The sequence below is a fragment of the Heterocephalus glaber genome, unplaced genomic scaffold, assembly GCF_053883595.1.
Source record: "Heterocephalus glaber isolate CG9 unplaced genomic scaffold, H.glaber_assembly_v1.0 deba00001444, whole genome shotgun sequence".
NCBI lineage: Eukaryota > Metazoa > Chordata > Mammalia > Rodentia > Bathyergidae > Heterocephalus > Heterocephalus glaber.
Window position 1 is genome coordinate 384,210 of NW_028258297.1, and position 19,549 is coordinate 403,758.

At 52.7% G+C, this 19,549-nt stretch overlaps 2 protein-coding genes and 1 pseudogene across 4 annotated transcripts; 1 reads left to right on the forward strand and 2 right to left on the reverse strand.

The window, feature by feature from the left end:
• Nucleotides 1-3,987: 3,987 nt before the first annotated feature.
• Miox (myo-inositol oxygenase) lies at nt 3,988-6,367 on the reverse strand. 2 transcript variants are annotated; one of them, XM_087213612.1, is made up of 10 exons: nt 6,230-6,367; nt 5,763-5,840; nt 5,560-5,640; nt 5,251-5,413; nt 4,996-5,063; nt 4,783-4,892; nt 4,642-4,709; nt 4,513-4,562; nt 4,304-4,416; nt 3,988-4,220 (listed from the first exon to the last, which is right to left on the reverse strand). In XM_087213612.1, exons 2-10 carry the CDS (start codon nt 5,796-5,798, stop codon nt 4,112-4,114), a joined length of 798 nt encoding a protein of 265 aa, XP_087069738.1. In that variant the 5' UTR covers nt 5,799-5,840; nt 6,230-6,367; the 3' UTR covers nt 3,988-4,111. The 2 variants fall into 2 exon arrangements, with proteins under 2 accessions (XP_087069738.1, XP_087069739.1); XM_087213613.1 differs by having other exon boundaries at nt 5,560-5,636; nt 6,230-6,291.
• A 26-nt stretch (nt 6,368-6,393) lies between these two features.
• LOC110349337 (tubulin-specific chaperone A-like) lies at nt 6,394-9,546 on the forward strand (annotated as a pseudogene). The gene is made up of 2 exons (XR_015452195.1): nt 6,394-6,697; nt 9,016-9,546. The product of XR_015452195.1 is annotated as a tubulin-specific chaperone A-like (transcript).
• Nucleotides 9,547-12,492: 2,946 nt separating this feature from the next.
• Nucleotides 12,493-16,808, reverse strand: Adm2 (adrenomedullin 2). Its single transcript, XM_004845313.3, has 3 exons — nt 16,482-16,808; nt 16,267-16,390; nt 12,493-15,723 (listed from the first exon to the last, which is right to left on the reverse strand). Exons 2-3 carry the CDS (start codon nt 16,380-16,382, stop codon nt 15,417-15,419), a joined length of 423 nt encoding a protein of 140 aa, XP_004845370.1. The 5' UTR covers nt 16,383-16,390; nt 16,482-16,808; the 3' UTR covers nt 12,493-15,416.
• Nucleotides 16,809-19,549: the final 2,741 nt, after the last annotated feature.

A 19,549-nucleotide genomic window follows, 5' to 3' on the forward strand; every position in this document is an offset into this window, starting at 1 on the left:
CATTACCAAATCCAGTGTTGTGGAGTTTTTCCCCTATATTTTATTCTAAGAGTTTTATTCTCTTAGTTCTTAAGTTTAGGTCATGATTCATTTTGAGTTAGTTCTTATATATGGTACACTCTTGCATGTGAATATTCAATTTTCCTGTTTATTAAAAAGATTATTCTTTCTCCCATTCGTTGATGTTGGCATCCTTCTTGAAAATCAAATGACTGTATGTTCAAAAGCCTATTTCTGGGCTCTCTCTCTCTCTATTCCATTGGTCCCTGTGTTTCTTTTCCTGCTTATGCCACAATTGGTCTGATGATGATAGCTTTACAGTAACTTCTGAAGTGAGAAAGTGTCAGTCCTCCAACTTTGTTCTTTTTCAAGATCGTTTTGGCCATTCAGAGTCCCTGGAGATTCCATATTAACTTCAGGATTAAAAATTGCTTTTGGGGCTGGAGATTTAGCTCAGTGGTTCCTCAGCCTGCCTCACAAGTACAAGATCCCAAGTTCGATCCCCTGTACCAAAAAAAAGAATTGCTTTTGTACTTAAGTTTTAAGAAATATTCCTAGGATTTTGATAAGGATTGCATTGAGTCTGTAGATCACTCTGGGTACTATTGCTATCTTAATATTAAGTCTGTGTGTTTTCATTTTTTCTCTTCTTTTTAAATCTAGTAGGTTTTCACGGTAATGCCGTGAGTTTCCATTTGTATATTTTAAATGGCTAAAATATTTAAACTGCTTTATAAATGTTAACTTAATTTATTTTTTAAGTCTTCAGTCTTCTGAACTCACAATCTTTTCAAGCAAAGATGAAGAAGGAAGAAGAAGAAGAAGAGGAGGAGGAGGAGGAGGAAGAGAGGAAGGGGGAAGGAGGAAAGAGGAAAGAGGAAGGAAAAGAATAAGAGGGAGGAGGAGGAGGAAGAGAAGGCAGGTATGGTGGTGCATGCCTATAATACCAGGCTGAGCCAAGAGGATTCCCTAGAGTTTGAGGCCAGCCTGAGCTCCATAGTGAGACCTAGTGTCAAAAGAAAAAAGTAAACATGCAAATGCAGTGAACTGGCATTCATCTTGAATATTTCTATCCCACACATGAACATAGTGAGATTGGACACATCTAGAACCTCATCTCAGGCTGGACAGTGGGCACCGGGTTAGGAGCCAGCTTCACAGGGTCCAGGGTGCCCAGATGAAGACAATGGGCCCTCCAGAACCACTTCCTGATCACCCTGCCCCTGTGGATTCCAAAAGGCAGAGTGGAAGAGGGAGGTAGCAAGAGGGATGTGGAGCTGCATCCCTCAGACTCATGAGGAGGTCACAGCAGTAGTCTGGGGCTTGGGGCACCTGAGATTCCCGTGAGTCTGACTTTCTGATTTAGATCTCCCTCCCCCCCCCCCGACATAGGGCAGCTGTTCCACACCCCACTGGAGCCTCGTGCTCTTTGGCAAGGCCTGGAAGGCTCCCCAGGTCCTTGAGTTCCACAAGGTCCAACATCTGCAATTCGTGCACTGAACTACGAGGCTAATCACCAGGAAAGAAGCCAAATACTGATCAGCCAGGAAGGCAATATGAGGAGCACCACCACCCGGGCTCCTGCTGGCATCTGGGGCATTCTCCTCATGCTCCACTCTGAGGGGTCTGAGCCCTGGAACCCCATCTGTAGAGGGTACTGCTGGCTACCAGAAGCCCTGGCCACTGGGGTAGGGGGTCTCCTGCAGCTGAGTTGGACCTTGTCCATTTTGTCACAAAGAGACTAAAATGACCCATACTTGAGGATGGAGTTTGGTTTCGTTCCGTTTGGTGGTTGTTGTTATTGTTCTTGTTGTTGTTTGAGATAGGTCTTGCTATGTTGCCCAAACTAATCCAAAGCTCATGAGCTTAAATGATCCTCCTGCCTCAGCCTCCTGAGAAGCTGACACAACAGCTGCACACCACACCACCCAGCAAGGACAGAGATTTAACAAGATTAATTTTTACTGCTTCATCAAAGGCAAAAAGGTTAATAATAATGCACTGTATGCTTGAAAATTGCTAATAAAGCCCTGGACATAGTGACAAACACTTATAATCCTGGAAAACTGACCTCTTCCACCCAGGAGAGCATGGCTGTTTTGTTGTCAGAGTGAATACCAGCTCTGTGAAGAAGGCAGATAGCTGCTCCGAGTACCATGAAAATAGCTCTGGCCTCCCAGCCCTGCACAGAAATGAGCAGACACCAGGGGCTGCTGCCAAAGTCTCAGTAAAGGCAGAGCTGAGAGAGGCGCCATCTGGAGGTAGCAGGCCTAAGTGAGGATCTGTAGCCAGAACAGCAAGCCTCTCGGAGGACAGGTGTATGGGACAGCAAGGCAATGCAGCAAAGTCCAGTGACCACACTGGGGATCAGAAGTGGGAGTGGACGGACTTTCAAGGGGTCATCAATTTGGGGGCTTGGGGGTATAGTGTTTGCCTAGCATGCATGAGGCCCTGGGACCCATCCCCTACACTGAAAAAAAGAAAAAGAAGTAATCAATTTAGTCTTCAGGCCCACAGGTAAGTCTGAAATACAATTTCCCACTCAAGAAAGCCAGGGGTTCTTAAACAAATGGCTGACACCAGGCCCGGGGCAGCCTTTAGCTAGCCTGGAAAACAGCCTGCAAAAGATCCCAATGCCACACTCCTCGAACCTGTGAGTGAACTGTGTTATTACTGAAAAAGGCATCTTTGCAGATGTGAGTGAAGAGTCTTGGGATGGGAAAATCACCCGAGATTGTTGGGTGGGCCCGAAAGACTGTGTGAAGCCCACACAGTCAGACACTCCCACAGGCCAGGACACACTTCTAAGTGGGATTGCTGCATCCCACAGTAGGAATACTCTTTAATTTTTCGATCAAATACCGTGCCATTTTCCATAATATTAATCACATTTGGACTGACTGCGCAGAATTCCCTTTTGTACTCTCTCACCATCGGGTTACATTTCATCTTGTTTGTTTGTTTTTCCGGTACCAGGGATCAAATTCAGGACTTTGCACTTGCCAGGCAGGCACAATGTCACTGAGCTACACCCCAAGGCCCTGTTTGTTTTGTTTTTTGAGACAGGGTCTTGCTTTGCAGTTCAGGCTGGCCTTGAACTCACTATGTAGCCCATGCTGGCCTTGAACTCACGGCAATCCTCCTCCAGCCTCTCAAATGCTGGGATCATAGGTGGGTGTGCATACCCCCAACCTTCTTTCTTTCTTTCTTTCTTTTTTTTGGTACCAGGGATCAAACTCAGGACCTTGCCTTTGCTAGGCAGGTGGTGCCACTGAGCTAAATCCCTGGCCCTCTTTCATCTTTTTTTATAACAGCCATTCTAACAAGTGAGAGATGACATTTTGTGACTTTAATTTGCATTTTCTGAAGAGTCATGATATTGAACATTTTTGTATGACTGTTAGCTATTTGTCTCTCTGTGACTCTGTCTCTGCTTGCCTCTTTCTCTCCCTCTCTCTCTCTCTCTCTCTCTCTCTCTCTCTCTCTCTCTCTCTCTCTCCAAGATGAGGTCTTGCTGCATTGCCCAGGCTAATCTCAAACTCATGGGTTCAAGGGGTCCTCCCTCCTCAGCCTGCTGAGAAGCTGGGACTACAGACGTGAGCCGCCACATCCAGCACTGTGTGTGTGGAGTTTTTTCTTTTGTTTTGCTTGTGGTGCTGGGGATTGAACCTAGGGACTTTGCACTGAGCTACATCCCTAGCCTTGTTTATGTATTGATTTATTATTCATTTTTATTATAGATAAGGCCCCACCAAGTTTCCCAAGTGGGACTCAAACTTGTGATGGTCCTGCCTCAGTCCCCCAGGATGCTGGGATTACAGGCAGGCACCACCATGCCCAACCCTGTTTTGTTGCCAATTTTAGAATGGGGGATAAGGTGAGTGATTGGTCCCCAAGGCTCTGGAACACACGAGCCAAGTGGCTGAACAGTGTTTAGGGTGGCGAAAAGCCATGCCTGCTGCCACAGTGAAGAGCCAGACACAAGCGCTGTGTCAAGGTGTTTATTACAAGCAGGGGCCATGAAAGGTAGTGGCTGAGGGTGGGTGTTTGGGGCTCCCAGCAAGGCCAGCATGGGGGTCACTGTGCCTGTGAGGGCCAGCGCAGGGCCAGCTCACCAGCTCAGGACACCAGGACAATACTTATCAATGAGCGCCTGGTAGTAGGGGCGAAGCTGGTCCATGGCCGGCAGGTCAGGGCACTTGGTGTAGAGGTCAAACTTGCTGCAGGGTGGAGGGACGATGAGCCTCGAGAAGGTGCCCCTGTCCATTCCCATCCCCATCCCGGGCCCTTGGGGAAACCCTACTTGAACTCCTGCACCCAGGGCAGCATGTCCAGGTCCCGCTGGCTGCACAGTTGCCGGTAGTCGCCACCCGTGTGCCACGAGTAGAAGGAGTGGAACCGGATCATGTAGAAGGCCTGCAGGCCACACCTGCTGGCTCAGGCTGCCCAGCCCAGTGGACGGCTTGGCGGGGTGGGGTGGGGTGGGCTGGGGCGGCCCTTCCCTCTACCTACCTCCGCAGGCAGGGAGACCTGGTTGAACCTCAGCATCTGGTACATGTACTCTGAGGACAGAGGCGTCACCACAGGCACCTGGGGTGCAGGCGCACCCCCTCCCCACACCCTCTCCCCTCGCCCACTCACCGTCATGGCCCCAGGACATGAGGATGTTCTCCAGCCCACAGTGGGGCTGGTACATGCCGAGTTCTGTGCTGCAGCAAGAGGTGAGTGTGAGGGACAGAGGTGGCCTGGGGAAGGGAGCACCCCACCCTGGGGCAGGAGCACCTGTACTGGGGGTCCTGGAGGTCGGGATTGTCCTGAAACGTGGAGTCACAGAACACCACGGAGGCCTGTGGATGGCAGCCAACAGGGAAGGTGTCTCCGACAACGGCCCACTGGGGAGGGAAGCAGTTGTGGGCGTGGGGGGGGCTGGCCTGTCCCGTGTGGGGTCAGGAGCCCAGAGCTGAGTCTGCCCCCGACTTCACTCCTGGCTCTCACCTGGGGCTCCCCCCACAGAGCCAGGACCTTCCCCAGGTCATGCAGGAGTCCAACAAGGTGGAACCAGTCTGCAGGAGAAAGACAGGACAGACTAGGGGACAGGGGAGGCTGAGACAGAAGGAGCAAGCCCTGGACTGAGAGTGAAGAGGGACACAGGGCTGCTCCTCCGGAAAGGACCTTCTGGGAGAGGCTTCCCCGAAGCTTTCCCCTTCCAGGGCAGAGGCAGCAAGTCCCTCGCCACGCTAGGGGGCGCACCCTTGTCAGGGTGGGCCTTCCGGATGCCCTCCGCTGTCTGAAAGGCATGGAAGGAGTTGGGAAAATCCACATCTGGGTCCGACTCATCCACCAGGTGGTCGAGCATGTCCACGGCCTCCATGATAGTCATTTTCTTGCAGGAGAAGCCCCCAAACTGGGCATGCTGGGTGGAAAGAGAGGTGTCAGCCCCTCCTGGGGCAAGCAACACCAGGGTCTCCCATGGGGTACAGGGCAGAGCCACCCACAGAGGCCTCTCCGTCCCCACGGTGGGCACACAACCAAGTTTGTGGGTGAGCAGGGAACTGCTACCTTCTTCCTGACGAAGTCCACCGTCTGGTGTGTATGCATGAGCTTGTAGGTGATGAAGACGCGGTCCAGAAGGGGGCCTGACTGCAAGCCAGACGGTTAGCTGGGCCACATGGGGGCCACCGCCTACCTCTTCTGGACAGAACCCAGGGTGGGAGGGGGCTTCCCGGGGACTCCTGGAGCTATGGGAGGGGTAGGGTCCTCACAGTGTAGTTCCGGAAGCTGCCCTTGTCTTTGGCCATCTCTGGGTCCACATCAGGTCAGATCAGGGAGGGATCTGGGCCCTGGCAAGAAGGAAGATTTGACCCATTTCACCATCATGCCAGCTGCCCGAGAAAGTGAGAGCACCCCACCAGGGCTGGAGATTGGTAGGCCGATGAGGGCACAGCTTCGCCCCAAACCAGACCAGCCCTAGTCTGGCTGCCCAGTCTGAGGAGCTCTCACTCCTAGTGTCCTTATCTGTCTTTATCAGCCGAGTGGTGTCAGCCAGACCCTGCCTGGGGTGGCAGATGCCAGTGACAGCTGGGTAGAAGCTGCCACAACAGGAAGCAGGGAGCCCTTTGACCTGGACACACAGGCCCAACAGGAACCGGCTGGGAGGGGGGGTGCTGCTGCTCTTCCCACAGGAAGCACCAGTCTGTGGAGCTACTTCCCATCAGTCTGGGGTACTCACCACAGCCACCTTCATTGTGAGAGGCAGCAGAGCTCAGTGTCAAGGCTGGCAGGAGGCCTGTGGGCCCAGGTGCCCATATATATATATCCCCACAGGTTACATAAGTGACCAGATACCACCTGACCCCTTGGCCTTGCTCCTTGGTAATGAGTGACCATCCGCCCTTTACTGGCCTCAGCAAATTAATGTGTCAGCACAAGAGTGGCCCCGGCCCCCTTGCCCTGATCTTAGCTTCCCCATCCTCCAGGGAAGAGTGACCTGCATTAGCTGTCCAGGCCTGCGCTGCAGCCAGCCTATTTTTCCCCTGCTTTGACCACTTGCATGCCTGCAGCCAACTCCACCCTACAGACAGTACAGATAGACCTCATCCTAAGACACAGCACACCACACATACCTTTTTTTTTTTTTTTTGCACCAGGAATTGAACTCAGGACCTTGTGCTTGAGAGGCAGGCACAGCGCCACTGAGGTAAATCCCTGGCCCAACGTTGACACATACCTTTCCCAGGAAGCAGTGATTTGTCTTTGGGGCACCTAGGGATTGTGGGTAGAACAGCAGCTCATTAAAGAAAAATTATTCTGGGCCAGGGATTTAGCTCAGTGGTTCTGGCGCCTGCCTTGCAAGCGCAAGGTCCTGAGTTCGATCCCTGGTACCAAAAAAAAAAATTATTCTAACTCTGGGGTGTAGCTCAGCAGTAGAGTGCTTGCCTAGCATGTGCAAAGCCCAGAGTTCAACACTACACTGGGGTTGTGTCTCATGGTGACGAAGAATGAAGCCATGGATGGAGGAGGTGGGTACAAGCAAATTTATTTAACAGGTATAAAGGCAAGGAAGTAAAGCTATCACTAGTCGGGAGAGGTTTCTAAGTAGGATACCCATGAGAGCTCTTTGTTTGTTTTGTTTGTTTTGTTTTGTTTTGTTGAGGCAAGCTCTCACTATTTAGCCCAGGCTGGCCTCCAACTCACGGCCATCCTCCTTACAAGGGTGTGCTACCACACCCAGTTGTCTAGAGGTTTTTAAGGGTTTTAGAAGGGAGCTTGGGGTGTTGTGTAAGGATTATAATCTCTACCATACAGGAGACTACATATTTTTATGGTCCAATCTATGTAGAGTTGACATAGCCCCAACGTAGGGTCCATGCACCCTTGAGTCAATAGCCTGTCTGATCAGGTTTTAGAGAGACCCCAGGTAGCTGAAGAACACCTGGTAGATGTTTTTGTAAGATCTATGGAGGGTTATGAGTCAGTATTTTGGGGTTTCTGACTCTATTTTGGGGGCGCTGTCCTTGTTGTTTAACAGAATCTTAACTCTTGTCTCACTAATTTTTGTTACATTCCTCACTCCCTGAAAAGACGTGGTGACCACAATAGCTGCTGTTAGGGAAAGGGAGCAATGACTACTTTAGTTGTTTTGAGCTGTACAGGGGCAACAAGAAGGGATTGACAGGGCTGGGGATGTGGCTTAGTGGCACCGTGCCTGCCTGGCAAGTGCAAGGTCCTGAGTTCGATTCCCACTACCGCACACAATCTAACGGCTGATCTAATGGCCTGTGATAGAAGTCAGGTGGGATCTCTATGGTGGGTTTTATCTGCATGACTATCTGAAGTTGAACAGACTCTAGGTAGAGGAAACAAAATGAAAAAAGAGGATTGAGTAACAGGGTTAGAAAATGCAGAGGAGTACCACAACAACACTGGTATGAGGGTCCCACGAGGACTCACCCCCTCCCCACAGGGATTTAAATCAGGAGCTCTTGAACCTAGCAGCATGAGAGACTATTTTAGGAAGGAGCCCAGCGTAGAGATGGATCTACACATTTGGAAGATGGATGGCTTAAAGAATCATAAGTTAGGAAGGGCACTGGCAACAGTGTATGATATAAGAATTTTCCTGTGTGAAAAAGGCAGAGTATGATATAAGAATTTTCCACAAAGGAAACAGAGGCCAGTTTTCATGAGGGAGACAGTGGTGGTGTTCCCCTATAGCCAGGCAAATTTAAAGGTGGATGGGGCCAGGGATTTAGCTCAGTGGCGTCACACCTGCCTGGCAAGTCCAAGGTCCTGAGTTCAATTCCCATAGCTAAAATAAAAAAAAAAATTTAAAGGTGGATGGTAAACCTATGTCAGTAGATACTGGTGTCCCAGATGACCATGGGCCTGTGGAGAAAGGTCTAGTTCTAGAAAACCAGCTGCCTATGATTGACATGGGGTGTTTTGGGTACTGAGCATGAAAAGAGAAAACCTAGAGACAAAGTGATGTCTTGTCTCACTGGGTACAAGGCCCAAACACTGGGAGAGACAACCACAGGTATGATTACGGGTGTCATTTAGGTTTAACATGGATCCTGCCCACGTTCCTGAGTAGTTACGATGTTTATCTTTCACCTAAAGGAGGAGTAAGAGAAATTATCTGTAGCACCCATCACTCTGATTGGGGGTGGGGGAGCAGTGAGGTCTCTCGACATTACAGAGGGAGAGGCCGAGGAACCCCAGAAGAGCTCTTGGGCCGTTTAGGTTGGAGAAGAACTAAGAAGGCTTAAGAAGTAGAGCTATAACCTTTCCCACAGACTGATAGTTCTGTCCCAAGGGAGATTTTACCTGGAGAAGTGAGGCCAAGCTCCTCCATCTCCCAGAGGGTAGGTGAGCCAGGTGAGGATGTGAAAGAAAGGTGCCATTTTTAGGATCTGAGGGAAGTCAAAAGAGCCCCAGTTTTGTGAGGATGTATTTTAAAGGGGTAATGGGAACTGAGACCAAGCTTTTTGTTTTTGTTTTTTTAAACTATCAAAGGGAGACTTTCCCTCGCATCCAGGTACCATGGCCGATCCTCGCGTGAGGCGGATCAAGATCAAGGCCGGCATGGTGAAGCGATTGGTCAAAGAAAAAGTGACGCATGAAAAAGAAGCAAAGCAACAGGAAGAAAAGATTGAAAACATGAAAGCTGAAGATGGTGAAAATTATGCCGTTAAAAAGCAGCCAGAGATCCTGCAAGAGTCCCGGATGATGATCCCAGATTGCCAGCGCAGGTTAGAGGCAGCTTATACTGATCTTTGCAAATATTAGAAAGTGAAAAAGATTTGGAAGAAGCTGAAGAATATAAAGAAGCACGTTTAGTTTTGGATTCAGTGAAGATAGAAGCCTGAAACTTGTCTGTACAGAATGTTTTTCCATTAAATCCTGGGGTCCATTCATTATTTTTTACCACTACTGGGTGTTCGAGTAGTATGAGAATGTGATTCTTTTTATGCAGTTGCAAATATTTTTCTTTGCATAATTTAATATGTCAAATAAATGAGTTCATCTAAAAAAAAAAACATCAAAGGGAGAGAAGGTGTACCTTGTTTTTCCTATTGAAATGCTTTTCAGCCAAGGTATCTTTCGGCAGCCTGTGAGGTCCTAGATTTTAGCCACCACAAACTAGAGTTGAGAGGGGGCAAGGTGACCAGATTACTCATTCTGACTGGTGTGCCCTTTGTCCTCTCGTGTCCCTGAAGCCCTTTGGTTGTGACCAGAAGTTGGACTTTCTTTACCCCAAAGAACTGAAACACTTCTGAAAGTGAAACTGAAGATCAAAGGTTAGACCCCTTGTTCTGCACTGAAGGGCAATGATCATTACAGTGGGGCAGGTTCCTGGCAGCCAGGAAGCCAGGCCAAGTAGTTTAAGCATCCTTTTCGGGCCACATTTGTCATTAAACCCAAACTCCAAGCAGAGATCTTGACTAGACCTATGGGATCAACTGCCTATCAGGCTGTCACCAGCACGTAGCCCTCACCGCATCTCTAAGAAGACAGAAAATTTTACTCAGCTGTGGTGTCTGTCACCTCTGCACCCTGCACAGGAGACACTGAAGGACCGTGGTTGACAGTCAGACCCGGGAGAGGGATTGGGACTGGGCAGAGTGCATGGCAATTTGAGAGTCACTGATCACTCTTTACCCACCTTTGAGCAAAAAGGAGGCTTAGAAGAAAACCTAGGCTCAACCAAACCAACAAGAGCAAAAACTTGAAATAACTGAACATACGATTTTTTTTTATAAGCCTCATCATTTGCAAACCTTTCTCAATGTAGACTTCCTAATTTTGTCCCTATTTTTTTTAATTTTGGTAAGTGAAAAGTTTATCATATAAAGTCTTCTCATTTCCAAAATATAGCTTTATATTTATAGTGTTTTTATATTTCCTTCTCTGTCCTCCTTACTGGTTTCGTTCTGTAACAAGCCTAGTAGCTGGTTGGATTTTAAGATGCCCCTAGCACTTTTTCCTTTGGCCCAGAGTGAGTTTATAGATGTTTTTTATTCCAATTAAGGCTAATTGACCAAAGAACCTCTAAGCAGCCTTCAGTAGCATCCTTACCTTAGCCTGAGCAGAAAGCAGCACAAGAGCAAGTTAACCCTGTGATTATAGTTTAAGAACTATCCCAATCCACAAGAAATGTTTTAAGCATATCAACTAAACAAAAATATCAACTCAAATTGGAACCCAAAAGTAAATTTATCAACCAGCCAAGATTTGGCCCAGTGGGCTCTTTTTTTTTTTTTTTTTGGTACCAGGGATCGAACTCGGGACCTTGCGCTTGCAAGGCAAGTGCCAGAACCACTGAGCTAAATCCCCAGCCCAGTGGGCTCTTGTTAACTCCTCAAAGGTTTCCAGGAAGGATCCTTCCCTTCCCTGGATCCCTAGAGAAGAATTAAACCCCACCTTATTATTTACTAGGACCCGGTGCAGGCCGCATACTGTTCAAGAGCCAATTTTTTTCATTGACCTCAAAAATGACAGCCATAGCCTTTATCTAAAAGCACCAGTTTGTCTGACATTCGGGAGGCTGGAGAGTAATTTACTAGGTGGGAGTAGTGGAAGGCGGAGACTTTGAGAGACAGGAAGAATGTGGCTCAGAAGGGAGGGACAAAGACTACAGGCAAGACCCCAGAACTCAGAAGCAAACAGGGCAAAGCATTCAGGGTACAGGAAAAGATTATGTAACAAAGACACTTCATCTTTTTGTTGTACAAACATAAAACATAAACCTAGCAGATGCACGGGAGTTGTCCTGAGCCTAGTGGAGACCACACTGCTGTCCCAGGACAAAGTTACCCTTTTACAGGAGTCCCTAAAACAGTGGATGCCCTAATGGCTCTTAACTGTGTGACTTGTGCCTGCGAGAGTGCAAGCAGACAATTAAAACGAGACAAGATATAGGCTCCTGGCCCAACACACCAAGAGAGAGTCATGATGAAGGCGATTTGTTGCCTCTAACACCCGTGGTTAATGGAGCAGTGTGTCCAAGGATCATCAGATTCGGGGAGCCAAGAGCGCCAAGGGCAGAGACCGCTCCTTCGCCAGCAGAAGGATCAAATTGGAAAGGAAGACAGAGGTGAGACTGGGGATCGGCTCAGCCCACATCAGTGAAACCTCTAACCCAAGACCGCAAGATTGGTGGCCACGCTAATCGCTTTTAATTGGTCAACAGAGTCCCAATACTGTTCTGAATGGAAAGTCACAAAGTGAAAGCAGAGTGTAAGAAGGCATCGACCTTACTTACCTCCTCTTGGAATCTCAGATGAGGACCCAAATATGATACTGGAATGCTGGGGTCGTATCCCATGGTGACAGAGAATGGAACCGCAGGGGAGGTAGGGTGAAAGAAATTTATTTTAAAAACACAGGGGCCGGGAATTTAGCTCAGTGGTTCCAGTGCCTGCCTTGCAAGCACAAGGTCCCGAGTTCAATCCCCGGTACCAAACAAAACAAAACAAAACAAAACAACCCATAAAGGCAAGGAAGCAAAGCTCCCACTAGCTGGGAGAGGGCTCTTTGTCTATGGGTTTTAAAGGCGTTCAGAAAGGAGTACAGGTGGTGTATAAACAATATAATCTCTGCCCCATAGGAGACTATATTTTTTATGGTACAATCTATGCAGTGTTCACAGTGCTCAAGTAGGGCCCATGTGCCTTTGAACCAATGGCCTGCCTGATTACACTCGGGGGGGAGGTCCCAGCCAGCCATGGGGCACCCTGCAGCTGTTTTCATGAGATTCCCGGTGGGTTGTGACTCAGCAGATTCCACTGGGGTTCCCTACTCCATTTTGGGGCCGCTGGCCTTACTGCCTAATAGAATCCTAACTTCTGTCTCACTAATTTCTGTTACAGTACCATCAAAAAAAAAGAAAAAAGAAAGAAAGAAAAAAAGAGAGAAAAGAAAGACAGAATTATTCTGACGTATTCGGACACTTGTTAAAATGGCAAGGAAAACTTTATTCAAGAGTATTGCAAAAAAAAAAAAAAGGGTTGCAATAGGCCCAGGGAGATGACTGGATACAACCGGCATTAGCACAGCTGGGGATTCACAACCAATGAGCAGAGTAAGAGTCAGTGAGCAATTGCTGTGGTACCAAGGCTAGGAGGGTTCTGGAGTCCCTTGCTGGATTCCTATGGAGGGAGGTGGCCAGGTAGAGAGGGTGGGAAGATTCTTGCTCATCCTGGGCGAGGGCTAGGCAGGCCCAGCAAGGACAGGGGACCATCTGAAGTTTGGGGAGGAGACTGCCGGGCTCCTGGCGAGGTCCTCCATGTGCCCCTCACCAGGACTCAGGCAACAGAGCTGCATGGTAGGGCCGGGGATTTAGCTCAGTGGTTTGGCCGCCTGTTGTGCAAGCACGAGGACCTGAGTTCGATCCCCGGTACCAAAACAAACAGAGCTGCCTGGTCAGCTGGTCCTGAGAACACAGCAGGGACCAAGCGGACAGCTGTGCCTGCCTGGCAAGCGACCATTCCACAGGAAGAGGGCAGAGTGGAGAGCCTGACAGGGTAGATCACGAGGGTCAGAGCTCCGGGCAAGAAGCCTGTAGTTGACCTTGTATACAACAGATTCCTCATGCAGCTGTGTGAGAACAGATGTTGGGGAGACCCCTTACCACTGAAGACAGCAAGCTGCAGCCTGTCACATGCACCTGTGACGTATTTCCTGTCTGTGTCTGTGGGAGAGTGGAGGTGAGGGTGAGGAGCTCCAGGAGGCTACAGATATTGCCCCCAAAACAGGTGGTGCCCAGTCAAGAGAAGGCACCAGTGCCCGGAGGGGTTCTGGGAACAGGCCAACAGGATATACCTCAGTGTGAGAAGGGCAGTGGGAGGGTGGAGCCGGGAGTTTGTGCGGCGGAGGTAGAGGCCGCGCCTTCTGAACTGAGAGGGGCATCCCAGAATATCAGGCGTGGTGTGGGACCTGGCACTGCACCAGATGCAAGGCTGTAGGTGGTGACAGGTATAGACAGTGGGGGCCACAGCCATCCCACTTCAGGAGGACCCCAAGGCTCAGGGGTTTCGGCTGAGACCATTCGTGGGTAGAATTCTGAAGACCTGCAGCCCAACCTGGAGTCTGGGCCGGAGGGCACAGGATGGGGGTGAGAGGTGGAAGGTGTTCCTAGAAGGGGGAACATTTTGTGCTGAGGAGTGGAATGTGAGGCTGGACTCTGCCCAGTGCACAGGGAGCCTTGGCTGAGCATGAGAGTCGTGTCTCGGGACTGAGCTCCTGCCCCTGCCCCCCGGGCCCTGGGCTCTTTTCTGCCTTCACTCCCAGGTCCCCATGGTCTGTCACCACTGCCCACCTGCCTCTATAGCATCCTTCAGTGGCCACAGGGCATGAGACCCAGGGCTGGGCTGCTGGCCTCTCACAGGACTCCAGCCCCACTCAGCTGCTGGGGCCCCCATCCCCAGAGCAGCTTCTTGCCTGGGGAGCCCTGCTTCCCCCAAACTCAGCGAGAGCCTGCTTCTCTGTCTCACTGTGCTGCCAGCACAGGGATCGCCTTATACTATCATGCCTGGTCTGCCTCCCTGTGCAGTAAGGCCCACTCAGTCCCAGGGCCCAGTGCAGGAAAGGTGGGTCACCTGGACCAAGTGGCCCTTGAGTTGCCTGAGAGCACAGGACAGGAACCTAGAGGGTCACTTCCAGGACCCAAGGGATGGCCTGCCAGGGACCCTGGGTGCAGGCTCTGAAGGTAGCCATTGCAGTGACCAGGGCACATCCCTGACCACAACATGGCTGAGGTAGTGGGGTGTCTCCACCCGGGCGGCTGACAGAGTGATGCTGGCAAGCACTTGCAAATTAAATGGTGTGTGAACACCTGCTAAGAGACAAACAACCCTTCTGAACCTGGGTTCTGCCAGCTAGTACCAAAGGATGACTGTGACGTAACCAACACAGGCAAAAGCCCCATCGGGGACAGGCACGCACCAAGAACTCTGCTCCCTGCCTGTGATTCTCCTTGCTGACACTCAAGGATGCCTGGCTCATGGCAGGGTGCAGAGAAGTGAGCCTGCCTGGCCTCTGTCATCCCCACTCATGGCCCACAGGTGCCCACATGGGTTGCCTATGGAGCGCCGGCCTCTCTGGCTGCTCCCAATCCTCCTCAAGGCGACACAGTATTCCTTAGATCCTTCTTTTCTACTTTTTGTTTTTGGTGGGGGATCATGTCCCCTCCCCACGTCCTCCCCCACCCCCAGGTAGGAAGGGGAGTGTCCACTCTGCCTTGGCCCAGAATGGCTCAGAAGTGGCCTGGAGCCCCTGTGCCACCTCCCTGGCTGCCCACAGGGGACCCAGAGGGGTCTCCACCACCTCCTTCAGCCTGAGCTCCAGGTTTGGCAATGGGCACTGCAGAAGTCCTTCACAACCATGTCCCTCATCCAGTCCTGGGGAACATTGTCATTGTGTTTCAGGGCATAGGCAGGGAGAGGCCCTGGGCCCAGCTGAGGTTGTACATGGAGGTGAGCCACACTGGGGAGCAGCACCAGCCAGGCCCACAGTAGGCCCCACTGGGCCTCTTCAGCCCCTCCGACTTGCTCAGAAGGGCCCTATGTGTCCAGGACCCTGACTTCTGCTCCCTGATTTAGGCAGTCCCCTACCCTCTGACAAGGCAGTCCCCTACCCTCAGCCCAATGCTGTCAGCCACCTCTGCCCAGAACCTGTCCCCAGCGTGTGAATAGTTCTGGGCTGCTCAGCCCCACAGTGTGCAGATCCCGTGTGACCAGCTGGGTCTGCACGCGTGCATGGGTTTACGTGTCCAAAGCTGTGTGGGCACAGTTGCTGCAGGACCAGCTGCTGCCCACAGCTCTAGGGGCTGACCAGGTAGGGAGCTCCTCCACAGCTCTGGGATCCAGGTGCCTTGCTCCAGCTGTGCTGGGACTGAAGGGTATCCAGGGCCCAAGTCAGCCGTAGCTGTGGGGGCTGCTGGGGTCCACAGGAGCTGAGTTGCGCCGGCCAGCTGGCCCTACCAGCTGCCACAGGCGGTGGCTGAGGTTTTGGACCTGGCAGGTTCCCAGCACACAGCCCACCCGCAGGAGCTGGGCGTGGGGTCTCCGGAGGCCTGGGTGTCTCCGGAGGCCTGGGTGCTGTCGGCCACCAGCCTGGAGGGGTCGGCCCATGGCAGAGGCCAGGCTGGCCCTCTCGGGTGGCTGGGGGGGCGGGTGAGGGTGCCGAGGCTGCAGGCCACTGGGGGTCCGGGCCGGGGGGTCCCTGTAGAAGGGGAGGGGAGGTGGAACTGGGGGCCCGGGCTGGGCCTTCCAGGGGCTCCCCGCTCACCCACCCTCCCTCCACCCAGGCTGAGGGTTAGGCAGGGGAAGCCGGCTGCTTCCCAGGGCCTGGCACGGGACCAGGGGAAGCCCGGGCCCCCACACAGCCTGCTCACATCAGGGTGAGCTCACCCTCCCTTCAGAGCCGGAGTCACATGTCCTGGGAACAGCACCTCCCTGGGCAAAGGGCGCCAGGTCATGGTGAGTCTGTGGGTCACTACCCTCAGAATTCAGTGACTCCCCAGCCCTTCGCTTGGCCCTTCTGGGGTGCCCTGGCCTCCCCTCCCCCAGGGGACCCTCTAGTTGGGAGGCTGCTCTGCCCCCGTGGGGTAAGCAAAGGCACAGAGGCCTCCTGCTGCTCAGGCCCGGAAGGCTGGGGTGGCTCTAGATGGCAGATGAGGACGGCAATCTGTTAGCAGGAGCAGGTGGGCAGCAGGAAGCGACACAGGCCTCCAGGCCTGGGGTCGGGGTGGTGCAGGGGCCTCACCTGGCTCGCACGGGCCTAGGGTCCCCGCGCAGGCTGCCGGAGCGCGCGCTTGGGAGCTGCAGGTGGAGGAGGCTGATGCAACCGAGGGCGACAGCGACCGTCAGCGTCCGGGCCATTGGCAGGGCTGCGGAGGGGAGCGGTGAGGCGGGTGGGCCGGGGCGCCCTCTGGCCGCACCCCGGGAGCCCTGAGCGGTAGGGGCGCGGGCTCAGGGTACCTGCGTCTGTCGGGGCAGAGCTGGCGGGTCCGTCCCCTTTTGCGGGGCGCGGCGCGCGGGTCAGAGCTGGCGGGCTCCTCGGTGCCTCCGCGGTCTGGTCAGGGGCCTGCAGGGGACCTGCGGTGGCACCCCTGGCGCTAAATAGATTTCGAAGCAGGGGGCGGAGCTGGGGCGCGGGGCGGGGCGGGGCGCCCTCCCCTCCCCTCCCAGGGCCCACGAGACCCCTCCCGCCCGTGGGAACCGTGGAGCCCCGGCGCTCAGGAAGGGGCGGGGCGCAGCCACCTGGCCTGGAACCCCGGGAGCGCCCGGCCCCACTCCTGGCGCCTTCTAGTGGGGGACACAGTCCCAGAGCTCGGCGGGGCTGACGGGTGGGTTCTGGGGGCGACCCCCTTCGGCCACCTCTCAGCGTGGGGGTGGAGCCGCCCCGCCTGGGAGAGCCTCTCAGTTCCCCGCGAGGATCTTTCCAGCCCTCTTCAAGGTGCCTACAGGCCTGCTTAGCAGAGTACCGTGTGGTTTTTTTAGGAAATTTGACAGAGTGGAAAGTGAGTCCCTCACCTTGCCGGCAGCTGCTCTCCGCGGGTCCCTGTCCCGCACTGACCTCTCTCCTGGGCACGGGTGTATTCTGGGGGTGCAACACCCACACCCAAGTACAGCATATGTAAAAGCAGCCAGAGAGACCCCCCCCCCTTTCTTATGGCTGGCCGTATTTTAACACTGGTATTCTGTGATTTACTTAGTTCTTCATTAACGTTAAATTAGGTGATTTCCAGTCTTTTCAAGAGTAAGAACCCCCTGCGGCGGCAAGCTCACAGCACGCCAAGTTCTCCACAAAACCTGCACCGATACACTGTCTGCCCATGGTCTTTTGTAATCTGTTCTCTGCTTCTTTGTCACTCTGAGAGGGCACTGTTGTCTCACTGCCGGTCCACGCTCGCTGCTGACTGCGTCACCCCTCTGTGGGGCTTCCCTAAGACCTGGTCACCTCTGTCCCTCCTGCTGAGCAGACCAAGGTGCTCAATAAACATTTGTCGGATGAATACATCAAGGAGTGTTGGGATCAGGGCACACTGGAGGGCAGGGAAGCATCAGTGGATTCTCACCTGCTTATTATTTATTTTTACCTGTTGGGGGAAGGAATGGTCTCATTTATGTCAGGAAAATGGAGTGGTGGCCATGAAGGCAAGTAAACGTGGGGCAGAGAGGCAGGTGCTGGGGTGGCTGGCAGAAGTCAGTGCTGTGAGCACGGGAGGGAGTGGATAGGAGGCCCCTGTTCCTGGGCCTAGCGCTCCTGTTTGCAGATCCAGGGAGCTGCTGGAGGCAGGGGAGGTTATGGTTTGGACATGCTGTGGCTGGCCTGTCAAGGGGCATCCAGGCGGTGGTGATTATTGGGTTGGCCTCCAGCTTCCTGGGTCCAGGACTGAAGACAGGGCCAGGGCGAGCATGGATTTGAGGGTTTAGAAACAGAGAGGTTCTAGGGACTACAGGGAGCATCATGCAGAGAGAACACAGAGGGAGCCAGCTCTGAAGGGACAGCAGCAAAAGGATAAGCCAAGGATCCCAAGGTAGAACCGAGTCTGCAGCTTGGCCTCCTGTCACCAGCAGCCCCACTCCACCCTCAGCCTGTCTCTGTACTGCTCTGTCATCCTTTCTAAAACACGAACACCACCCTATCATTCATCCTACCAATAAAGAAAATTAAAGTAAACTTCCCATCTTCATCAGGGAAGGTGAGCCTCAGGGGACCATGGGTGGAAGCAGTGTGTTCTTTCCTTTAGACCCTGACACGACAGAACAGCCTATGAGCCCACGGCCCCAACTCTGCAAAAGCCCATGGCAGGGCTGGGGTCTACCCTCTGGTCCTCAGGCTCTAGCCTGGCTGCTTAACCTGCCCTTACCCATCCTACCTGGATTAGAGTCCCACCCTGTGGCCCTAAACCCCCTGCATGGCACATTTTTGGCACTTGCTGTATACAACTGTCCTTGTGCCCTCTGAGGGAAGTCCCAAGTGCCTTGTTCATTACCCTTGGTAGGAAAAGTTGCTTCTGGGGGTGCGGGGCTACCCACCTCCCAAGCTGATGCCACAGGTAGAAAGTGGGCAAGAAATTCATAGGAGAGCCAAGACTAAGCTCAGGAGGGCTGTGTGATGCTGGTGATACTGGGGAATATTTTATAGGGCTCTGCTTAGAGCCCAAAGGGTGGTAGCTGCATCATAAGAGGGTCTGTTTGAGTGTGTTAAGGTGGAAAGTGAAGTTTGAGCCTCATGGTAAGGATCCCAGAGAAAGAGAGAGAGTGACTGAGTGCAGTGGGGACACTGACAGCAAAGAACAGGAGGTGGGTGGGAGAGCAGAGACAGGTTTTTGAGACATTTCTGCTATGTAGCCCAGGCTGGCGGATCCCAGCCTTGGTGATCCCCCTGCCTCAGCCTCCCAAGTGCTGGGACAACAGGTGTGTGCCACCACACCCAGCTTGGAGGAACAGGTTTCCGTGCTAACTGTGGGAAGATGGGGGTGGGGGTAAGCCAGGCAGGTTTGAGGCTTGGTGATGGGACACAGTTCTCCCATCTGATGCATCTGTTTTCTCTGGGGAGAAAGGGGGGCTGACCATCCTTGAGACATGGAAGAGGAAGTCAGAAGATTGAGGGGAGTACAGACCAGAAGACAGCTGACCAGATATCTGATGGCTGGGCACGTGTAGGGAGGGAATGTTCTCCATCCCAAGCCACTGTAGGTCACTCTGCCCTGTATAGTAGGTGCAGGGCTGGAGGATGTAGATGGTCAGGATTGCACATGGCTGGGTTGTGCCAGATGGGGACAGTGAGAAAACAGAGACAGGAGGGTTAGGGTTGGGATTAGATGGCAGGCCACGGAAGGTCGGCTGGAAGGGGTGGAAAGGACTGATGGAGAAAGCCAAACGGCCCGTGGGCTGAGCAGAGTGGCTTTCTGGAGTTCTGAACCCATTGGGGTTGGAAGCCTGGGAGACCACAGGCCCTCACAGAGGAGGCTGGGTTAGGAGCAGGCGACGTGGGCAGTGTGGAGTGGGCAGGAAACTTGGAGGGAAAGGGCAGGTTG